General features: G+C 44.9%; 1 protein-coding gene across 1 annotated transcript in view; it reads left to right on the top strand.

Annotated features, from left to right (window-relative positions):
- DOCK2 (dedicator of cytokinesis 2) overlaps positions 1 to 19,407 on the top strand; it is a 371,024-nt gene that overhangs the window by 18,688 nt on the left and 332,929 nt on the right. Inside the window, exons 2-7 of the mRNA XM_072947252.1 lie at positions 258 to 341; positions 7,690 to 7,730; positions 8,984 to 9,039; positions 9,536 to 9,632; positions 12,161 to 12,309; positions 17,350 to 17,485. Of these exons, the coding sequence (XP_072803353.1) occupies positions 258 to 341; positions 7,690 to 7,730; positions 8,984 to 9,039; positions 9,536 to 9,632; positions 12,161 to 12,309; positions 17,350 to 17,485 (563 nt within the window). The remainder of the gene's footprint in view (positions 1 to 257; positions 342 to 7,689; positions 7,731 to 8,983; positions 9,040 to 9,535; positions 9,633 to 12,160; positions 12,310 to 17,349; positions 17,486 to 19,407) is intronic.

Raw genomic sequence — 19,407 nt, 5'->3', positions numbered from 1 at the left:
GCCCTCCCCGTCACTCACACTGGCGTCACTCAGGCTGGCGCGCATGGCCTGTGCTGGGGAGGAGTCATGTGTCAGTACTGAGTGGAGGCCTCTGGCCTGCGCTGACTCCCGTGGCAGGCGGTGGTTTCTACGCTGGTTTTGTTTAGCCCATGTGGGCTGCGTGGGCATCAGATAAAGTCAAGAATGGAAGAGCAGGAAGAAGCAGAGATTCTTGGTATCCAGAGGTCTCACCATGCTGCCTCTTTTCCGTTTCACAGCCATATACAACTTCCAGGGAAGCGGAGCCCCGCAGCTCTCCCTGCAGGTTGGCGATGTGGTGCGGATACAGGAGACCTGTGGAGGTGAGTCACGGCCCCAGGCGAGCCTTGGACACCGGGAGCTTGGCTGATGATGCCGGGGTATCTACCCCGGCATCTACCCAGCACCTCTAGCCCTCTCTCAGAATTTTCAACTCTGTGTGTGGTTTATTTGAATACATTTTGTTAGTATCAGTATTTTGAATTTACTGAAAATAATGCTTTGCTATTGTAGGAGTTGATACCCAGAAGCAAAGGCTTGACTGGGTGGTTTGATGTTCATTTTGCTTTCTATTTTCCCAGTCACGGAGCTACTGGGGCCTGTGACACCTTCTAGGTACACTTCTTTATTAGTATCAATACCATTTTAAAGGAAAATCAACATTATTAGGGTTTTGGAGGCCCCAGTAAATTATAACCCTGATTCCAGGAGGACTTCTCTATACAACAGTGTGCTTTGGGCACAGCACCTGGTCCCAGAAGCAGTGCCCACTGCTTTCATCAAGCTGGGAGCCCTGTCTTGGGGGAAGGGGCATCCTTCTCTTTCCTCAGAGGTGCCATCTCTTGTGAAGCCAAGTGTCTGTTCAGTTGTGTCCACCATGATGGTGGTAGTGGTGGTAAGGGGTGCTTTTAAAAGTTTGCACAGGGATGGGGGGTGTAGATCAAGTGGTAGAGCACACACTTAGCACACATGAGGTCCTGGGTTCAATCCCCAGTACCTCCTCCAAAAAATAAATAAGTAAACCTAATTATCCTCCCCCCTAAAAATATTTTTTAAATAAATAAAATAAAATAAAAGTTTGCACAAAGGCTAATGGCCTTGGACTCAGGAGTCAGGCCCCTCGAAATCAATGTCACCTATGTCACTCATAAAATTGATATTGGGAGCATGGTTTGGGTGTAAGAGCCAAATGAGCTTGCTAATGTGCCAGCCACAGTCAGGTAGGCTCTCCCCACCCTCGCTGGCCCAGCTGGACCCCCACGGCTCTCCCCCTCCCTGGGCCGGCCTATAATCCTGCTGTGGGGTGAGCACAGTGTGTGTCCTTCCGGTGGCCGGGCAGAGCAAGGAGAAAGAAGAGTGCAGTGGGCTCCAATCCTGCTTCCCAGCTAATCCCTCAGGCAGGGCTCTTCTGTGCTGGGATGGGGGTGAGGGGCGGGCAGGAGGCAGGGGTGGCACTGTGAAGGAGGCCCTCTCAAGGTGAAACTGAGGTCAGAGGAAAGGAGACTGCCTGCAGAACTAGGTATCTGTGGGTTCTTACCATGTACAGGGGCACTGTGCTAGATCCCTTATACCACATTAGCCTCGTTCCTCCTCACAGCAACCTCCAGGACAGGGAGTACCTCCAGCGCTGAGTCAGCTGTGTGCAGCTTCCAAGGCAACTCTGCAGATTGGTGCGGGGGTGCACGTGCACACACACGCACGGACACACCAAGACACACACACACACACAAACACATTATGCACAGACACACATACACACAGTGCAAACCAAAGAGCAAACAAACAGAAACGTTTTTCTGGGTGGGGGAAAGGATTTGATATATTTTAAAACAGCTTTAAAGGAGTCATCATGGGGGAAACAAGAGGTTTCTTAACCTTCTGTACATTTATTTTATGCTTTAATACTATTTTGGATACCATGTACTTTTCAGTGCCCAGGCCTCTGAAGTTCCCAGTCTGGCCCTGTTAAAACCTTTTACACACAGAGGGAGTGAGAGTGGGGGAGGTGGGGGGGATCTGATTCAAAACACCCTGTCCTCTTATGGTGTAACTCTATTTTTTGCAAATCTACTTCCACTCAGTGACAAATAAGCAAACTCTAGGTGTCTACCAAGGGCAAAGAATGAAACTAAAACCAGCAACCACTACAACTCTCCTCAGTGTCTCCTACGCGCTGCTGGATGCTAATCCTGAGAAACAGGCAGAGACCTCACTTCTGCAGGTGCAGAAGCAAGGCTCAGGGAGGAGAAATGACTCGCCTGGGGTCACACGGGGAGCCTGTGGCTGTTCTCCCCGCCCCCTCCACCCACCCCTAAAAGTGCTCTTTCCTCCACCCCATGCCTCCCAAGACAGTGGAAAAGCCTCCTAGTGTTTCCTGTGTCCTACATTTTGAAATTCAGATGAGTGTTTTCCTCTTCTTTCCATGCGTTTTCCCTGGAAAAAATGCTGCAGCGCGGTTAACTGACCACACAGGTTGCATGTCCTCAGAGCCTTCTCTTCCTTTTACCTGGCCTGGGGCCTGACCTTCCGAAGGGCTGCCCTTGCTGCCTCCTTTGTTTGTCTTTGGGATTAGCATTCTTGCATCTTTGCTTCTAAGCTCTTTAGTTCTGGTTTCCCATTTGAAATTTTGTTTTATCAGGCTTATTTTAATGTATCCTTGTAATAGGCAGCCAGAATACTTTTCTGGGAAAAGCTGGTTGTATTAATTTAGCAAGTGATTGCCAATTCATGAATACTTTGAAAATACAATATTTGGAAGTTTGTTAGACTGATTCGAGATGTCTGAAGAATTGCTATGCAAATTATTATGATCCATCATGCATGCACTCATATCCAGACAGAGCTTTCAAACTGAAATTTATAGGATTCCAAGTGTCCCTGAGGATCTTGGGCAGCTAAGGACTCTGAGATCAGGCCTGGTCTTGTCTACTTTGCAGGTGGGGAGTCCTGCTTATGACTCTCATTGAAAAAGAGTTCCTCTGCACATATAGAAAAAGTGCACACCGCGGTGTTAGTAAAAAAATTAGTCAAAATGATGTCGAAGAAAAAAATTGGGTTCCCATGAAACCCTCTTGTAGAAACCTACTTGAAAAATAAAATCCAGCCAATTGAGAGATGAGTCAAAATTGTAAAATGTAGGAATTGATAAGCTGTGATAAAAGGAAATACCGATGAGCATTGAGTCCAAATGAACCGATTTATCAAAATTAGTATTAAAAGTAACATTTATGACTACAAAAAAGAATGTCATTGTTAGAAAACTGGAAAATGTATTTTTAAAAAAAACTAATGAAACTGAGAAGTGGAAGGGGGAATGGAAGAGAATAGATATAGTCTTGAAAATTTAAAGGATTGATTAATTCTAGGTGGTAGGAATGTGAATAATTATTCTTTATTTTAAAAGTTTAAAATCTCCCCTCTCCACAAAAAAAAAAGGTGGGGAGAGAGAAAGAAAAAGAAAGAAGACGAAATGGAAAAAGTGTGGGCTTTTGAATCAGGAGGTTATTCTCTGTTCCATTTACCCACTAGCTGAGTGATCTTGGGGAGGTAGGCCTCAGTTTTCTCACCTGTGAAATGGGTTATTATCACTTTGCTTCTAGACTTGTTATAGGGATAAAATGAGAGAACCATCCCTGGCTCCTAGGTGCTCTGTGTTGGTGACTTCCACCCCTCCCCCCAGTTACAAAGCTACATTGAGATTGGCAGGTCTGTATGTTACCAGTATGGCCCAGGGAGCCGGGAAGCTGGCCCTCTGATTGCCTGCAGTGGGTGAGGGTAGCCCTTCTTTACCTGTGTATGAAATTGACTCACCCACATGAACAGAGAAAACAAAAATCTGACCTGGAACCTTAGGTATGAATGAATTTCATTTCACTAGAGTTCGAACATTTTTATGAACTTTTTATTAGGAAAATATATCTTGTGATTAAAAACTCAAACAGTTCGGAAGGAGGACCATTGCTAAGCCAGGGACATCCTAGTGCTTATTCCTTTGTCCATCTTACAACTCTCAGGCTGCCTGTTCTACCCAGAGGCAGCAAAAACATTGTGTATCCTGATTTTAGATGTGGAAAACACACATGAGTGTTTATTGAGCAGTTAGAGCTCCTCATGGGGGAATAAACATAAAAAAGGAATGTTATTTTTCTCCAGCCACTTCCTTCAGTTGTATTTGGTTGACATCTTTCCTGCTATTTAACAGCATCTCAAAAGAAGACTTCAAGCCCATATCCAGTTTAATGCTCCCCTCCTCCTTCCCTTTCTCCAGCTTAACCAAGGCTGAGGCTAGAGAGAGTTTGGGGTGCTCTTTTTCTGATTTTCTACTTTTCTAATCAAATAAGCCCAAAGGTCAGCCAGTCTCCAGCACGAATAGCCATGTAGCTGGGGAACGGGATACCAGATGCTCCAGTATCTCTGTGTGAATCTCCTGGAGTGCTCCCCAACACTTGGATTTGGTTTGTGGGGTGAGAGAGCTCTACCAGGCACCCCTAAGGCAACAGCAGCCACCTCCAGATACCACCCCCACCTCCTGATTACTTGAACTCTGGTGGGGGGAGTCATCCTGGGGGGCAGCCCAGCTTGTTTGGCCTCTGCCCTGTAAGCCCTCCAGAGGGAATGTCTGCTCCACTCTGTTATTTGCGGCCCGGATCTTCCTTTCTGGAACAGCAGGGGAAGTCCCATTCCACCTACTGATACACGCACTTGTCCGGGTCACGGGGACCCACTCTTAGTGGCGAAGAGAATGGGATTTCCCGGCAGTGGTTCCCAAGGATCTTCTGAATTTCACTCACCAGCAAAATGGAACAAGGGGAAGGGATGTGGGAGGAGACTGAAGTAGCGTCACCTCCTTAAGGTACCGCACAGCTTTTGCTGTCATTGTTCTCTAGAGATGGGCCTGCACTGTGCAGACCATTCTGAGACGGTCTTCTCACTTACAAATATCTGGAGTTCCTTCTAAGCAGGCATGTGGGCGTCACTTCACTCTTGGTTCAGCCGCAAAGAGCTCTGCATAAAGACTTTTGACTCTCCCACTTGCAGAGTAGGGCACACCCAGATCCGTGCAGCAGCTTCAGGGGTCATGAAGGTCAGTGACCCAGCTGGGTTGGGGATGTCATGTCAAGAAAACTCCAAAGGCCAGCTCTGATGCAGCTGATGTATTATCCTCATCTAGCAAGGGGAGCTGGCGGTGAGCCCTTCTCCCCAAGGATCACTGGGGATTTATTCCTGAAAGCACCTAGCCCAGTGTCATGTACACAGCAGGTACACAATCAGTGTTGTTGAACTTAAATCTGGGAGCCGGAATGTGCGTGCTGGGGGTAACCGTCAGGAGATTTCTGGCTCAGGAGTGAGTCAAAGTTCTGAGAATCAGGGTACCTACGAGGGTAACAGATAACTGATTCTCAAGGGTGAGAGAGGGCAAAGCTGCTGGAAGAGGCAGTCAAGGGGCCCTGATGGAGCCCCTGTTGTGGAGAGACATACGTGGGCAGACTGCTGGTCTTGACTGTGTTCCTGCTTTCTGGTGGATTTTGGTGACCTTGGCCGTCAAGGTGGATTCAGATTGCTGCAACCAAGAGATCCTTATCTGTATTTGTACTCTAAGAGAGCGTTATCTGTATTTGTGCTCATCGCATGAGGGACAGTGTGGTGGAACAGCTTTGAGGGATGGCTTTGAACCCATACAGACTTGCCCTTGAACCCAGGGCTGTGTGATTCGGTCACTACCTCAAATGACTTGAATCTCAATTTCTTTATCTACAGAGTGGGAATACTACTACTTAGTTCACAGAACGGATATGAGGACTAAATGAGAGAATGCATGTATAACACTTGGCACACAGCTGTGCATTCATTAAGCAATCAATAAATGGTAACTAGTAATATTACAGAGACACTCATGTCTAGTTGGTTGAATGAGGAAGAACTGCAAACAAATGAGGTTGTTACAGTGCAGTGCTATAAAGTGTCATCTCTGGAATCACATGCTTGGGTTTAAATCTTAAGTTGCATCACCCAGTAGCTGTGTGACCATGAGCAAGTTGCTTAACTTCTCTGTGCCTCTCTATTTTCATTTGTGGAATTGAGGCATTAGCAGTACCGACTTCATAGGATTATTGTGAAGATTCATTTATAATTTAAAAAAAAACGAAGCAAAAAACTTTACTAGACTTCCTGGCACACAGCAAGCCCTGTCCTTAATATAAGTGCTACTGTTAATGGTTAGTTATTACCAATCGCTATGGGAAAACTATAAAGGAGTGTGAAAATAGAATGTGGTGCTTTATGAAGCAGAAAGTTCTCCATCACTGGAAGTATGTAGAGGAAAGTAGCTTAGTGGGGATGTAGTTTTGGAGATTCAGATGTTGGGAGGATGGAAATATTAGGCAACCACCATGCTCCTTCCTCCATTAGACAGGAAGCGTGGTATGATGGCTACATATGTTCAAATCCTGGCACTGTCAAGGATTACTAGCTGTGTGACTGTGGGCAAGTTACTTAACTCCTCTGTGCCTCAGGCAGGCCGCTTTTCTGTTAAATGCGATAATTGCATTTCCCGCATCACGTGGTTGTTACGAAGATTAGAAGACTTCCTATATGAAGAGTGCTTTATTCGAAACCTGAGATTCTTTCTCTCTGACCTCCATTCCTTTCTTTCTCTCTCCTCTTCTCCTTCCTTTACCTTTCTGTTTCTCAAATTAGGAACCACTTTGGGCCTTTATTGCTCTGGAACTTTCTTTAGGACCTGACCCTCAAGCTGGCTCATGACTGTGAGGGGTGACTTTGCATTTTAAGTTGTTTGTTTTGCAGCTCGCACGTATGTCTGTTGAGAACATATTTCGACAACAGTCTGTCAGCCCAGTAATGAGGGTTTGCTAATGAGGCTCCTGACAGACGCTTTTTATTTACAAAGATGACAAATGCCACTACTTGGCTATGCTTGAATCATTTCAAAGGCCAGTAGGCTCATTATAGTCATCAATACTTGCTATGCTGAGGCTCATTTTGTCCAAGGACTGTGTATAATTTGAATTTCTGTTAATTGAATCATTTTTGATACTCCTGCAAGGGGAGGAATCTTTTAAAACCCTGTCCTTTTACCCATCCCTGAACTTGTCTGTTTTGTAGTGACTAACTTCTGCAAATCACATTTTAGACAAAATTTGCTGCTGTTTGAACTGTGGTCATTATTTTAGGATATTTGCCAAACTCCCACAGACATTCTCAGCCTTTCTGTGTTTTTAAGGCAGAGGCTGAAAACATGCATATGAACACAGGAATTACCCAGGCAGGGAATGGAAATAAGTGAAGGGCTGGATAGTGGCTGGAGAGTTGGCCGCACTTGCTTTGTCTGATGGGACCAGCTGCTCCTCAGCACTAGTCAGCTGTGGCCGCAGGGGAGCATTGGCCACCATCTCTGGGCCTCTTGTTTTTTCAAAAGGAGGATGACATTTGTATTTTTATGTGAAATCCCTGTATTTTTGGATGCGCTTTGGAGATGTTAGCAACTAATTTGACAGGTTGTTGAAGCCCAGGGCTTTGATCTAGCCCTAAGGTCTAAAGCACTTTGCAGTGGTTTCTTTGCTAGTGAAAAACAAACAGAACAAGGACCACCAAACCCAGCAATAAGCTTGTAAGAATAGATGAAAGACCTGTTTCTTGATTTTCTCTTTGCAGACTGGTACAGAGGATACCTCGTAAAGCACAAAATGTTACAGGTAAGGTCGATGTGTTTTCATTTGGGACAGTTCTGGGTGTCTGTACATGACCCTGCCAGCCCTCTGGGCAGTTATCTCCCACGGTTGCTTCTCTGCAGACTGATTCCAGTCCTCCCTCCTTGTGTCCTGGGCTTTCCTTGCTGTGCCTCAGCTCCCTTCCCCTTTCACTCATCCTTCAAGGCCCACCTCCAGAGCTCTCTTCTCCCTCAAACTTTTCCTAATATGCCAGTCACATAGGATTCCGGGAGTCCCCTGAAACTGTGCATTTTTTATTTGAAATTTATCTTCTACTGCCTTTCTTTAGCGTTGCTTGAGCATTCATCATTGCCTCACCTATGTGTCCCATAGACACAGAAAGGGCAGGTCCAGTCTCCGCCCTCGGGGAGTCTCCCTGCTCCAGCCCCGCACCGCACCGCACTGACGTGTCCACGGAAGCAGGCATCTCCTTTGCTTGCCTCCCTGTAGCTCACAGTGTCCAGTGCGGGGACTGGGTTACCCGGTGTACACAGTGGCTGAATTTATGAAGGAAATTCCGAGTAATTGATCTGCTTTCCTTGTTAACTGGCAAGCTTATGAAGCAAGGAAATAAGAGGTGCTTCTTCCTTACTCCCTGACACGCTGTATTGGGTGGCATGATCCCTCTCTTCTCTCTAAAGGACAGTAAAATAAATCCAGGGAGATGGGGGAGGGTACAGCTCAGTAGCAGAGTGTGTGCCTAGCATGCACAAGGTCCTGGGTTCAATCCCCAGTACCTCCACTAAAAATAAATAACCATAATTACCCCCCCTTGCCAAAAATGTGAACCTGTGAAGAAAAAGAAAAAAGTCCAGGGAGAAAGAGATCTCAAATCGAACTAGCCCACATGCAACCAGGGACCCTGTTGCATCGGGACCTGACCCTCCCGTGACTGGGAAGGGTGGCTACTCTCCCAGAACTGGGCAGGAGAGCGGAGAGACAGAGCGCCTCATCTCACATAGAGTGAGTCTTTCAAGCCTTGTGCGCACGATCAGGTGAGTGTCCGCAGTGGGGTTGGAGCATTGTTTCGACTCTAGGGCTGTTGTGGGAGCTGGAACAATTGATAAAGAACAGGAAAGAAAGCAGACCTAAAAGAGCAGATTTAGCATCCACCACCTGCTCTGTCGGACTAGGGTTATTCCTGTAGTCGCTTTTGGAAAATCATGAAGACCTGGGGTCAGTTTTTTCTATAGGGACAAGTCATCCTATCTTATCTCACCGTATCTTATCCCCAACAGGGCATTTTTCCTAGATCGTTTATCCACATCAAAGAAGTGACAGTGGAGAAAAAAAGGTATTTGACATTCTTCCCCAGACTTGACCCTGCAGTAGCCCATGGAGGGGTCACTGTCCTGTCTACTTGGAAAGCTTAACTTGGCAGATATGAAGGATGCTCAGCTGATCCGTCTTCTTCATGCCCGTGTTTATTCGGCCTCTTCCTCACTGAATGGGAGATCTAATACCAATTGATTCGTATTCAGATCTGATTCTGAAGGGGATATTAGTAAATTTGGAGAATCAAACTTTTCACTGGCAGCTGCTTTTGAACTGTATTAAAGCAGATTAATCCTGAATGATGAGCTTGAAGGGCCCACTCCAACAAAGGAGAACATTAAAAAGGAGGTCCCTTACATTTGCATAATGTAATTGGTGTGGCTATTAGAGGACGTTTAGTCTCCTGCCAGCAAGGCTCCTCTCAGCAGCTGCAGCTTAATGCAAATTTGCCAACATTTTATCTTGTTAGCACCTGGGTCTCAATTTCACAACATTTTCTCTCCCACCTCAAATAGAAATATCGAGAACATTATTCCTGCAGAAATCCCTCTGGCACAAGAAGTGACCACGACACTCTGGGAATGGGGCAGCATTTGGAAACAGCTCTATGTGGTGAGACTCAAAACCCCGCCCCCTGGGATGGATGCTTCTTGCAGTTTTTGGTTTGGTTCAAATTCGGAATTTAGCCTTGACATAGTATAGCAAACGGTCTGAGGACATCGACGCCCAGAGAAGTTAGTTGACTTTCTTCAGGCCACACAGTGAGCTAGTGACAAAGCCATAGTAAATCTTGTGATCCTTCTGTTTTTTCAAACTAGTAAGAAAAGTCATCAAACTTGCCTACGTTTAAGAATCACCTTGAGAGCTATTAAAAATAAGGCCTCCTGCAGTGGGACTCTGCATTTTAATAAACTCAGGGATTTTGATTTGGTGGTCTGCTGATAACACCTTGAGAAATACTGTTCTCATATATTAATTAACTAATGACTATTGTCCTCAGATCTATGATGGAGCTTTGACCCTGGAAAAGCAAAGAGCATGTTTTGTATGTGTTTTCTCTTGTGTTGAAGTAAATCTAATTTTAAATCCTCCTTTGATACTTCTAAAACTCCTAATGAAAGCAGATAGCTGAGAAAATCATTAAACTGAGAACGAAATGTCAACCACGGCTTACTGCATCGTTACAGCTTCTCGCACACCTGCTGGTGCACACGTGTTATCTGCACGCTCACCTATTACATTCATAAATGTTGACTCCCATGTGGGTATTTCGTAATATGTGGTAATGAGCACTTTCTGTAAGTTTCCCAAAAGTTGTTAGGAAAGTGTAGGGGGCAAACAGTAGACTTGAGGCTAAAGTGATTTATTTTTTATCTCCACTACCCCTTTAAAACATCACATACTACGCATGCACCATGGAAGCTTGGCATTTTCCTTAAGAAATCTTTGAATTGCAACTTCATCATGTCCTTTACCCTAAAAAAGAGATTCTTAAACTTCCATCTTCATGACTCTTGCCATATCCGCATACCACCCCTGTAATGTTTACTTAATTCCTAACTTGTCTCCCTTTTTAGTAAATATAGATGATTCACATAAGGAACTTTATAGCATGCTGTGTCATTCCAATAGGTCTCTGATTCTCCAATACCGACTGGATTCCCTATAATTCAATTCAGTTCTAACACTGACTACCCAGAGTTTAAGAGCTCAGTTCCACAAGACTGTCCTCACTTCAGACGCCAGTTGCCAGTCCTGGGTCCCCAGAGTACTCACACTTCTGTCCAGCTTGGTACAAATTCAGGAACTCCCATGATCCCACCACCTCCTTACCCAGCCCCTCCCTCCTCTCCCCCATCACCTCATTTTCCATGGGTTTTTAGATCAGCTCACAAAACTCAAGAAAGCACTACTCTTACAATTACAGTTTTATTATAAAGGATACAACTCAGAAACAGCCAAATGGAAGAGAGACACAGGAGAAAGTACTGGAGTCGGGATGGACACAGAGCTTCCATGTTTTCGCCAGGGCGTACCACCCTCCCAGCGCATCAGTGTGTTTACCTTCTTGGAAGCTACTTGAAACTTGTTCAGGGGTTTTTGTCCAAGTTTCATTACATCGGCATGATTGAACTCAATCACCAACAGCCGATGACTTAATCAACTGGCAGGCCCTCTAACCTCCTGGGAAGTTGGGGGTGAGGCTGAAAGTTCCAACCCTCTAACCCCATGGTTGGTTCCTCTGGCAGCCAGTCCGCATCCTGAAGCTATCTAGGATGCCTACCAGGAGTCAGCCCATCATCTCAGGACCAGTCTGACAGGGCTCATTATGCAAAAGAGAAGACACACCTATTACTTAGGAAGTTCCAAGAGGTTTAGGAGTTCTGCGCCAAGAACTGGGAACAGAGACTATCTGTGTTTTATTACTACACACGTTTCCCAAATGGAAAGCCAAAAGTACTCAGCACAGTTAGAGGAACATTATTTGAATAAATACAATGAAAACAAAACGATGTTAAGGGCTGGCTGTAGTACCTGTCAAAAGCTCTGAACCGAAGGACTCTTTTCTCTTTCTGTTAAAAAAAAAAAGAAATTAACAAATGTCAGACTGGGGTTAAAAACTTATTGCCATGAAACTGCAACTTTCTCCTCTCCTTAAACAGAAGGATGGGAGGAGAGTTGAGGAGAATCACCATATGAGTCCCTGATAGTTGGCCTTGTGTCTTTGTACCACCGAACACCATCTCGTGGCCCACAGGTTGTACACTTATCACACCTAGGGGAACACTGCCCTTGAAACCCTTTTGCACTAGAGAAATGGTCCTGGTTCTTAACCTTAAAGGCTAACACGTTCACGGCATTCCTGCTCAATGTGTATCTTTTTAGATAAGAATCAGAAATAATCCTTTTTTTTTCTTAAACCAGGAAGTGATTGGGATTATTGCTTTTACTTTTGAGAAACCCCTATGGCCCTGGGGGAGGAAACATGTCAACGACTAAGACCATCACCCAGTCCCTTCACAGCTGGGAAGGGACCAGCAGAGGCGCTCAAGCCATGACCCCTCAACATGCTCACTTCACTTTGGCCCAGTTTGCCAAACAGATGCCCAAGACCTTCGGTGCGATGTCCTGTCTCCTAGGCCAGCAAAAAGGAGCGGTTCCTGCAGGTGCAGTCCATGATGTACGACTTGATGGAGTGGCGGTCCCAGCTCCTCTCCGGAACTTTGCCGAAGGACGAGCTGAAGGAACTGAAGCAGAAAGTCACGTCCAAAATTGACTATGGCAACAAGTAAGCTCTCTTTCCTTCCTCCAAAGAGATGTTTTCTTTCCCTACCCCTCCCCTTCCTTCTGTTTCTCCCTCCAAGGAGCTGGGTTTCATTTTTAGATGCGTGTTTGCCACTTGCTATGTGGGGGAAGGCTGTTACCAACGGCTGCTCTTGTGTGCCTTTGTAACCGCCCCCGGGAGACCCAGGGACATGCACGTGGAGAGAGGCTTGCTTATGCAGTGGTTATTAGCAGGCTAGAGATTTAGGACACTCATTTAACCTACTTCCAAGGGGCTGGGAGCGCAGTCATGCTGGTTCACTTTCGGCTTAGTTGTCATTTTATTCCTGCATTTACAAAACTCTCCGTTAAATCCCAGTGTGAGACTTGGTGTCCCTTCCCCCCACCCTAAATTATCTAAGCCATGTGCCATCAGCCAACTCGTATGCACAGTTACAGAAGCGTTTCCTCAAAAGGGAAAAAGCAGAAATTGGTTGGCGTTTGAAGGCCGTGAAGTTAAGGACAGTGTAAAACAATTTTTTTTTGAGGCAGGACAATGAGCTAATAATAGTAATAGTGATAAGAATATTTTAACTAACACCTAATCCGAGCTTATCATGCACTTATCAGTCTTAAGCTAAATGTTTTACATCCATTGTCACATTTAATCTTATAATAACTCAATGAGGCATGTAGTTTTTAGTATCCTCATCTTTTCAGATGAAGAAACTGAGGCTCCTAAAGTGACATGTCCAGCGTCACCCAGCTAGTAGGGCAGAACCAGAATTTAGACCCAGTTTCGACCCTGGCTCCAGAATCCATGAGCCTCACCATTACATTACTTGGGTAGCATTTGAGAACTGTAAAGGCCTCCCTCCCTCTTGATTATGTCAGTGCCCTCCATAACATCCTACTCATTTGTTTATCCCAGCCGCAAATATGTATCAAGTACCTGTGATTGGTCTGATTTCCTTCTAGGCTTTTTGAGGCTACAGAAATAAAATTTCCTGTACACTAAGGGACCACAGTCCAGTTAAGAGTGAGCTACAAATAAACTACTGATGTATATACTGTGGTAACTTCGATGGCTCAGGAAACAAGAGTGTTCTTAATTCAATTCGGAGAAGGAAATCAAGGAAGGCTTTCTGGAGGAGGTGACCAGGGCTGACTTTTGAAAGATAAAGAAGTGCTAAGTAGGCTTCAAAAAGAAAAAGTAAGAGAGGGAAGGAGTACTTGAGAGAGCATGACATGTTCAGAAGACTTCAGAGTGGGTCAGAAGGCCGGAACATAGAGCCTGAGGGGGGAAGTAGAAAGAACCTGCTCAGTGGGAATAAAAAAAGAAATTTCCCTAGCAGCCAGGCCTCCTTGCCCTTGTCACATGCACTAGGAAGATGATCCAAGGGGGAAAGTCAGTGGGTCCAGCTTACAGCTGCTTCCCATCCCAGAACACAGTCCCTCTGCTGGCTTCCCTGCTGGCCGCTGGCAAGTGAGTTACCCCAAAGTGACAGGAAGGATTTGCTCTGCAGCTGCTGCCACCACTGGTCCATGGCATCTTTAGCTGAGCGTGGTCACAGCGGGGATGTGGGAATTGAGGGAGTTTTGCTGCTTTGCAATATTGGTATCTGTGACCTTCACATGTTTCCTCATGGGAGTTTCTGAGAATAAGGACCAAGGATGGACAAATGGTCGCCACTGTTAGGAAGACTTCCCGGATTTTCCCCCACCCACCCTTGGCTGGGTTAGGCACCCCGGCGGGCCCCTGGCACCTTGAGCAGTAATCACCTCCTTACTGGCCTGTCTCCCGTGCTGTGCTGGGATTTCCTCTGTGATAGTGACGGTCTGACTCATTTCTGTGCACTGGAAACAGGATCTGCACGCTGTAGGCTTCCAGTGGATGGTAAATGAATGAGTGGACGAATGGCGGTGAAGGGAGGAAGAGGGTCCTCCCTAAGTCATCCTCTCCTCTGCAGCATTGCCCCCACCAGCCTGTGCTTTCAGTTTCAGTCAGTTGCCTTTGGGGAAGTGAGAGACACCCTTGGAGGCTGAGGCCCTGAGCTAAGGGGCCCCTTTCTTCTGGCCGCAGTTCCCTGACGACTTCAGCTGGATGTGAGAGAGACTTAGGCACCTTCAGTTAATACTGGCCTGCTGTGTTGGGGACTCAGAGCTCTGATGTGGGGCGGGTTCTCCCTGAAAGCCAGGAGGCCAGACTGCTGGTCAGACTGTCAGGAATAGCATGAGGAACATAAACTTCAGGCTGTGAGAATCAAGGAAGCACGACTCGGAACTGAGTCTTGGAGGATTGATCAGAATCAGTCTGTTTCTTCCCTCATTCACTCCATTCCTTAATTCAGACGTCAGACTTTTGTTGAGCACCTAGTAGGTTCTCAAAACACAGACGTTTATAAAACACAGACTCTGTGTTAACAACAACAACAAAAAGCAAGCAATGAGCACTAATAATAACTTAACAGAGTACTTACTATCTGCCAGGTACTGTTTTAAGTGCTTTCCGTGTATTAACTCAGTTAAGTCTCATGACAACTCTGTGAGGCAGGTACTATCATCCCTATTTCTTAGATGAGGAAACTGAGGGCTGAGTAGGTCATTGTACCCACGATGCACTGGAATTTGAAGCAGGTGGCTTGGCTCCAGAGGTCAAGAGCTTAACCACTGCATTCTACTGCCTCCCGAGGAAGATGTAGACTAGTAAGAGAAAGGGAGAAGTAAGCAGACACTTGAGTGGGAAGTCATGCAGTTCACGAGAGGAGGAAGCAGGAACGAGAGAGTGGGAGGAGGCAGGGCAGGGGGTGACACCTCCCTGAATCAAACCAGACCAGCAAGAATTACAAAGTGAAGCAATTCAGAGAAAGAGAGAGAGAGAAACTGAGAGGAGCTGAGGGATAAACATGAAGATGGAGGGAAAGGTAGACAGGGGCTGGAATGCTGAGGGCCTGAGTGCCAGGTGGAGAAGTTCACATTTGTCCAGTGGGTGATGGGGAGCCACAGAAAAAAAAAAAACCCAAACCTTTCTGTTTTCTTCACCTTAAAGCAATTTTGGTGAGGTGGGTGGGGGGGAGAGTGGAAAATGCATACAGCAGGGGTTTTCTCCACTGCCCTTATCTTGGGTTCATTTTATCACTTTCTTGAACAGAGGAGAGCAATGGGGGGTACCCCCTGAGGAAAAACTGTCAGAATGCTCAGTTCTCCAAAATGAATGCTCTGCTGTCCCTTGGGAGACAGCCCTCCCCTGACCCTCGGTCGTGGGAATCCCGTCAGTCCTGCCCCTTGACTACTGAAGCTTCCAAGTTTCAAGTGAGACTGGCAATGGACAAGCTCTCTGGTGTCCGAGGAGCGAGGAATCCTCAAATGATTCCTTCAATTCCCAAGATAGCTGGACCCAGGAGAATGTTTTATTCATACATTTTAGAACCGAATCCACTTTGATAAATTTTGAAGAGAAAGCGCTAGAGAGATCTCGGCATTAAATTATGTATCAGCCATGCTCCATCTTTTCCCAGGTCGAGGGAGCCTCTGCTCAGCATCCGTTGAATGCATTTATTCCCGCTTAGCATCGGCCGTTCAGCAGCATGGCTGTGCACCATTATGAGTCATACCTAGTTGGAAGTTAATTTCCTAATGAATGTGGACAAACGGGGGAACCTTGGCTCCCTTCTGTTTGCATTTGGATGAGACGAGCGATGTGCCTCTCAATCCGATTCTCAAATAAGAGAGGAAAATGTGGTTGCCTTCTCTAATCCTCGCTGCCCTTTGAGTCTGGTAGTTCGTAGAAGTGCCCAAGCAGGACCACCGTTGGCTTTCTCAGAGTCTCCATCAGCCCACCTCCCCCTGCCTTCCTTGTTTGGACAACTGACGTCCTCTGTGTCAACGTCAAGTGCAAAAGCTGCTTCCAGTTAGGACATAACCCCTGTCCCCCAACCCAGTACTGCTTCTAAAGGCCTTCTATCTAGAAAGTATACCATAAAGGTCAAGAATGCAGACTAGGGTGCCATATTGCTTCTTACTGTGTGACCTGGAGCAAAGTATCCTGAAGTCTTCTCTTCTCCTGTAAAATAGGGGCATTAATAGCACCTCCCTCTTAGGGTTATTATAAGGGTCAAATGCTTTAACGTGTGTAAAGAATTTAATGCACAGCTTATCACAAGTGCTGTGTGGGTGTTTGCTGTTGTTCGTGTCATCGATTCCAATCAGAATGGCAGATGCAGTTGAAACAGATCAATACCAAACAGGGAAAAGCTTGTGACCTGGAAGTCACAGAGCTAAAGAGCAAGCTGTGGATAACGATGGAGATATCTGAGATTTTTCCCAATAACTACTTCCAAATTGTCACTGAATAAGTGATACATGAACACCTTCTCTGTGTATTATATTGTATACCATACTGTATTATGTTCTGTGGCTTACATAAACATTAAATGAATAGAGATAAGGCACAATTCTCCTTGACCCCTACACCTCTCCTGGTCCCAGGGCCCTGCTTCTCCTCACAGGTGCATGTGTTGGTAGTGTTAGCAGTTTGGTGAATTTTGTCCAGAAGTTTCTCTCTATACATGCACCCAGGGAACTTACCTGGCTTGGTCTGTTTGTTTGTTTTTTACTTGAAACACACTTATGCATCTCTTCATGCTTGATTTTTTTTTCGCTGATATATATCATTAAACATACCAGAACTATATCACATTTTTAAAACCCTGTGCTATGGAACTCCATTACAGATCACAGTTTATTTAGCCATTCCCCCTTTGACAGAGATTTTAATTTGTTTCAATATATCAATAAACAATATATATATATAATTGTTTCAACACACATCCTTGTTCACGTGTGGTTGTTTCTCTAGGTTCACTCTCGCAGGAAATACATATTCAATTATATTTTAATACACACTGCCACAATACCTCCCAGAGAGGCTGAACCATACGAGGGTGACTCGCAGCTGTGTGTCGTGCTATCTGTGTACGGCTGAAATCCGGTGAGCTTTCTGGTAGAAACTTCTCATCAATGTTCTAAAGGCTTCAGCTTTCCTTGATTTTTTTTTGCTCTGCAGAATCCTTGAGCTTGATCTGATTGTCAGAGATGAAGACGGAAATATCTTGGACCCTGATAATACCAGCGTCATCAGCTTATTCCACGCACACGAGGAAGCGACTGATAAAATTACAGAGCGTATCAAGGAAGAGATGGTGAGCTTTGTGAAACGGTCTTTGGGCAAGCAAGGCAGGCATTTAGCACATCCTGCCCTTAAAATAATAAGCTGATTAACCAGACTGTATATTATTCAAGAGGACATCTGTCCTATGGCCTGAGATGATCAGTAACCACATGCATTTTATTGCATTTTTGTACTTGACTCTGTAATTCATTCAGCAGCCATCCCACAAGTAGTTTAATGCCAGGCATGTTTCCTCTTCTCACGGAGTTTTATATGCCAGAGAGGAAAAAAGAAGAAATGTAGTAAAAAAGTAAATAAATAAATGGACAAATTAATTCCAGATGGTAATGAATTTCTAGAGGCAATAAATTAGGGTTATGTGAATGGGAGTGAATCAGGAGCTATTTTAAAAGGAACCATGAGGAAGGTCTCTCCCAGGAGTAACATGTAAGATGACACTTGAGTAATGTGAAGGCACCAGGCCTGGGAAGATCTGGGGACAAGAAAGGAGTTCAATGCAGAGGGCATAGCAAGTACAAAGGCCCTGAGGTAGCACTGAGTTCTGAATGTTTAAGGAGTAGAAAGGCCAGTATGGATGGGGCATAGTGAGCAGTGAAAGAATGTAGGCAATGATTTGGAGAGGTAGGTAGAAGGAGCCAGCTCTCATAGGACCTGAGGGTTCACAGAAGAGAGTTAAGATGTTACTCCAAGCGTGGTAGGAAGCCAACAAAAGATTCCAAGGAATCACAATCTTTTCAAGGTTAACATAATCTGATTTATACTTTAAAAAAGTATGTTATCCACTGTGTATTATTTGGAGGCAACTTTATTTTTAGCTTTATTGAGGTACAATTTTCATACAGTCAAATTAATTCATTTAAAATTATAGTCTAATAAATCTTATTAATATATAATGTTGGGTAAACTCTATCACAGTCAAAATATAGGGCGGTTCCATCTCCCTAAAAGATACTTTGAGTTCCTTTACAGTCAATCCCCTTTCCCAACCCCAAGCCCCAGGCAACCCCTAATTTGCCTTTTGCGACTGCACTTGTGCCTTTTCTAGAGTTTCATGTAAATGGAATCATTTGGTTTCTGTGGTTGACTTACTTTACTAGGCGTCATGTTTTTGAGGTTCATGTTGTTGTGTGTGTGAATGTTTTCTTCCTTTTCATTCGTGAGTTGCTACACCATTGACCAGTTGCCAATGATATATATCACTGATCAATTGCTGCACATTTGGGCGGTAATAATCATATGATAAATGTATGTATAATTTTTTAAGGCACTGCTTGCCATACTGTTTCTCAAATGGCTGTACAATTTTGCACTCCCATCAGCAACACAGGAGAGTGTCAGTTGCTCTACATTCTTGTCAACGCTTGGTATTGTCAGTCTTTTAATGTTAGCCATTCTTGTGGTGGTGTAGTGGTATCTCACTGTTGTTTTGAATGTCCCCAGATGGCTAGTGATGTTGAACATCTCTTCCTGTGCTCACTGGCCTTTGCCATTTGTATCTTTTTTTCGGTGAATTGTTTGTTCAAATACCTTGTCTGTTTTAATTGGGTTGATTTTCTTATCATTGAGTTGTAAGAATTCTTTGTATATTATGGATACAAATTATTTACCAAATGTATGTTTTGCAGGTATATTTTTCTCCCATTCGGTACCTGGCCTTCCATTTTCTTAAATGTGTCTTTCAAAAAGCAAATTTTTTGGTTTTGATGAAGTCTGTTTAAACACTTTTGTCTTTTCTAGTTTGTGCTGTACTTTTAATGACACTAACTCTATGAGGAAGGCTGGGTCATTTTTGGTTATTTTCCAAGAAAGAGGCCAAGAGAGTCAAAGTGGCTTGGCTCAGACAACAGAAACTTTGGGTGGTAGACCTGAATATAATACCGAAGTCTTCAGGATTGAAACCTACCTGATTCTTCATATCCTGGGCCGCCTTTC

Source organism: Vicugna pacos, chromosome 22 (genome assembly GCF_048564905.1).
Source record: "Vicugna pacos chromosome 22, VicPac4, whole genome shotgun sequence".
In the NCBI taxonomy this organism is placed as follows: Eukaryota; Metazoa; Chordata; class Mammalia; order Artiodactyla; family Camelidae; genus Vicugna; species Vicugna pacos.
The sequence above is the reverse complement of the archived record's forward strand: the minus strand, read 5'-3'. Positions and strand labels throughout refer to the sequence as shown.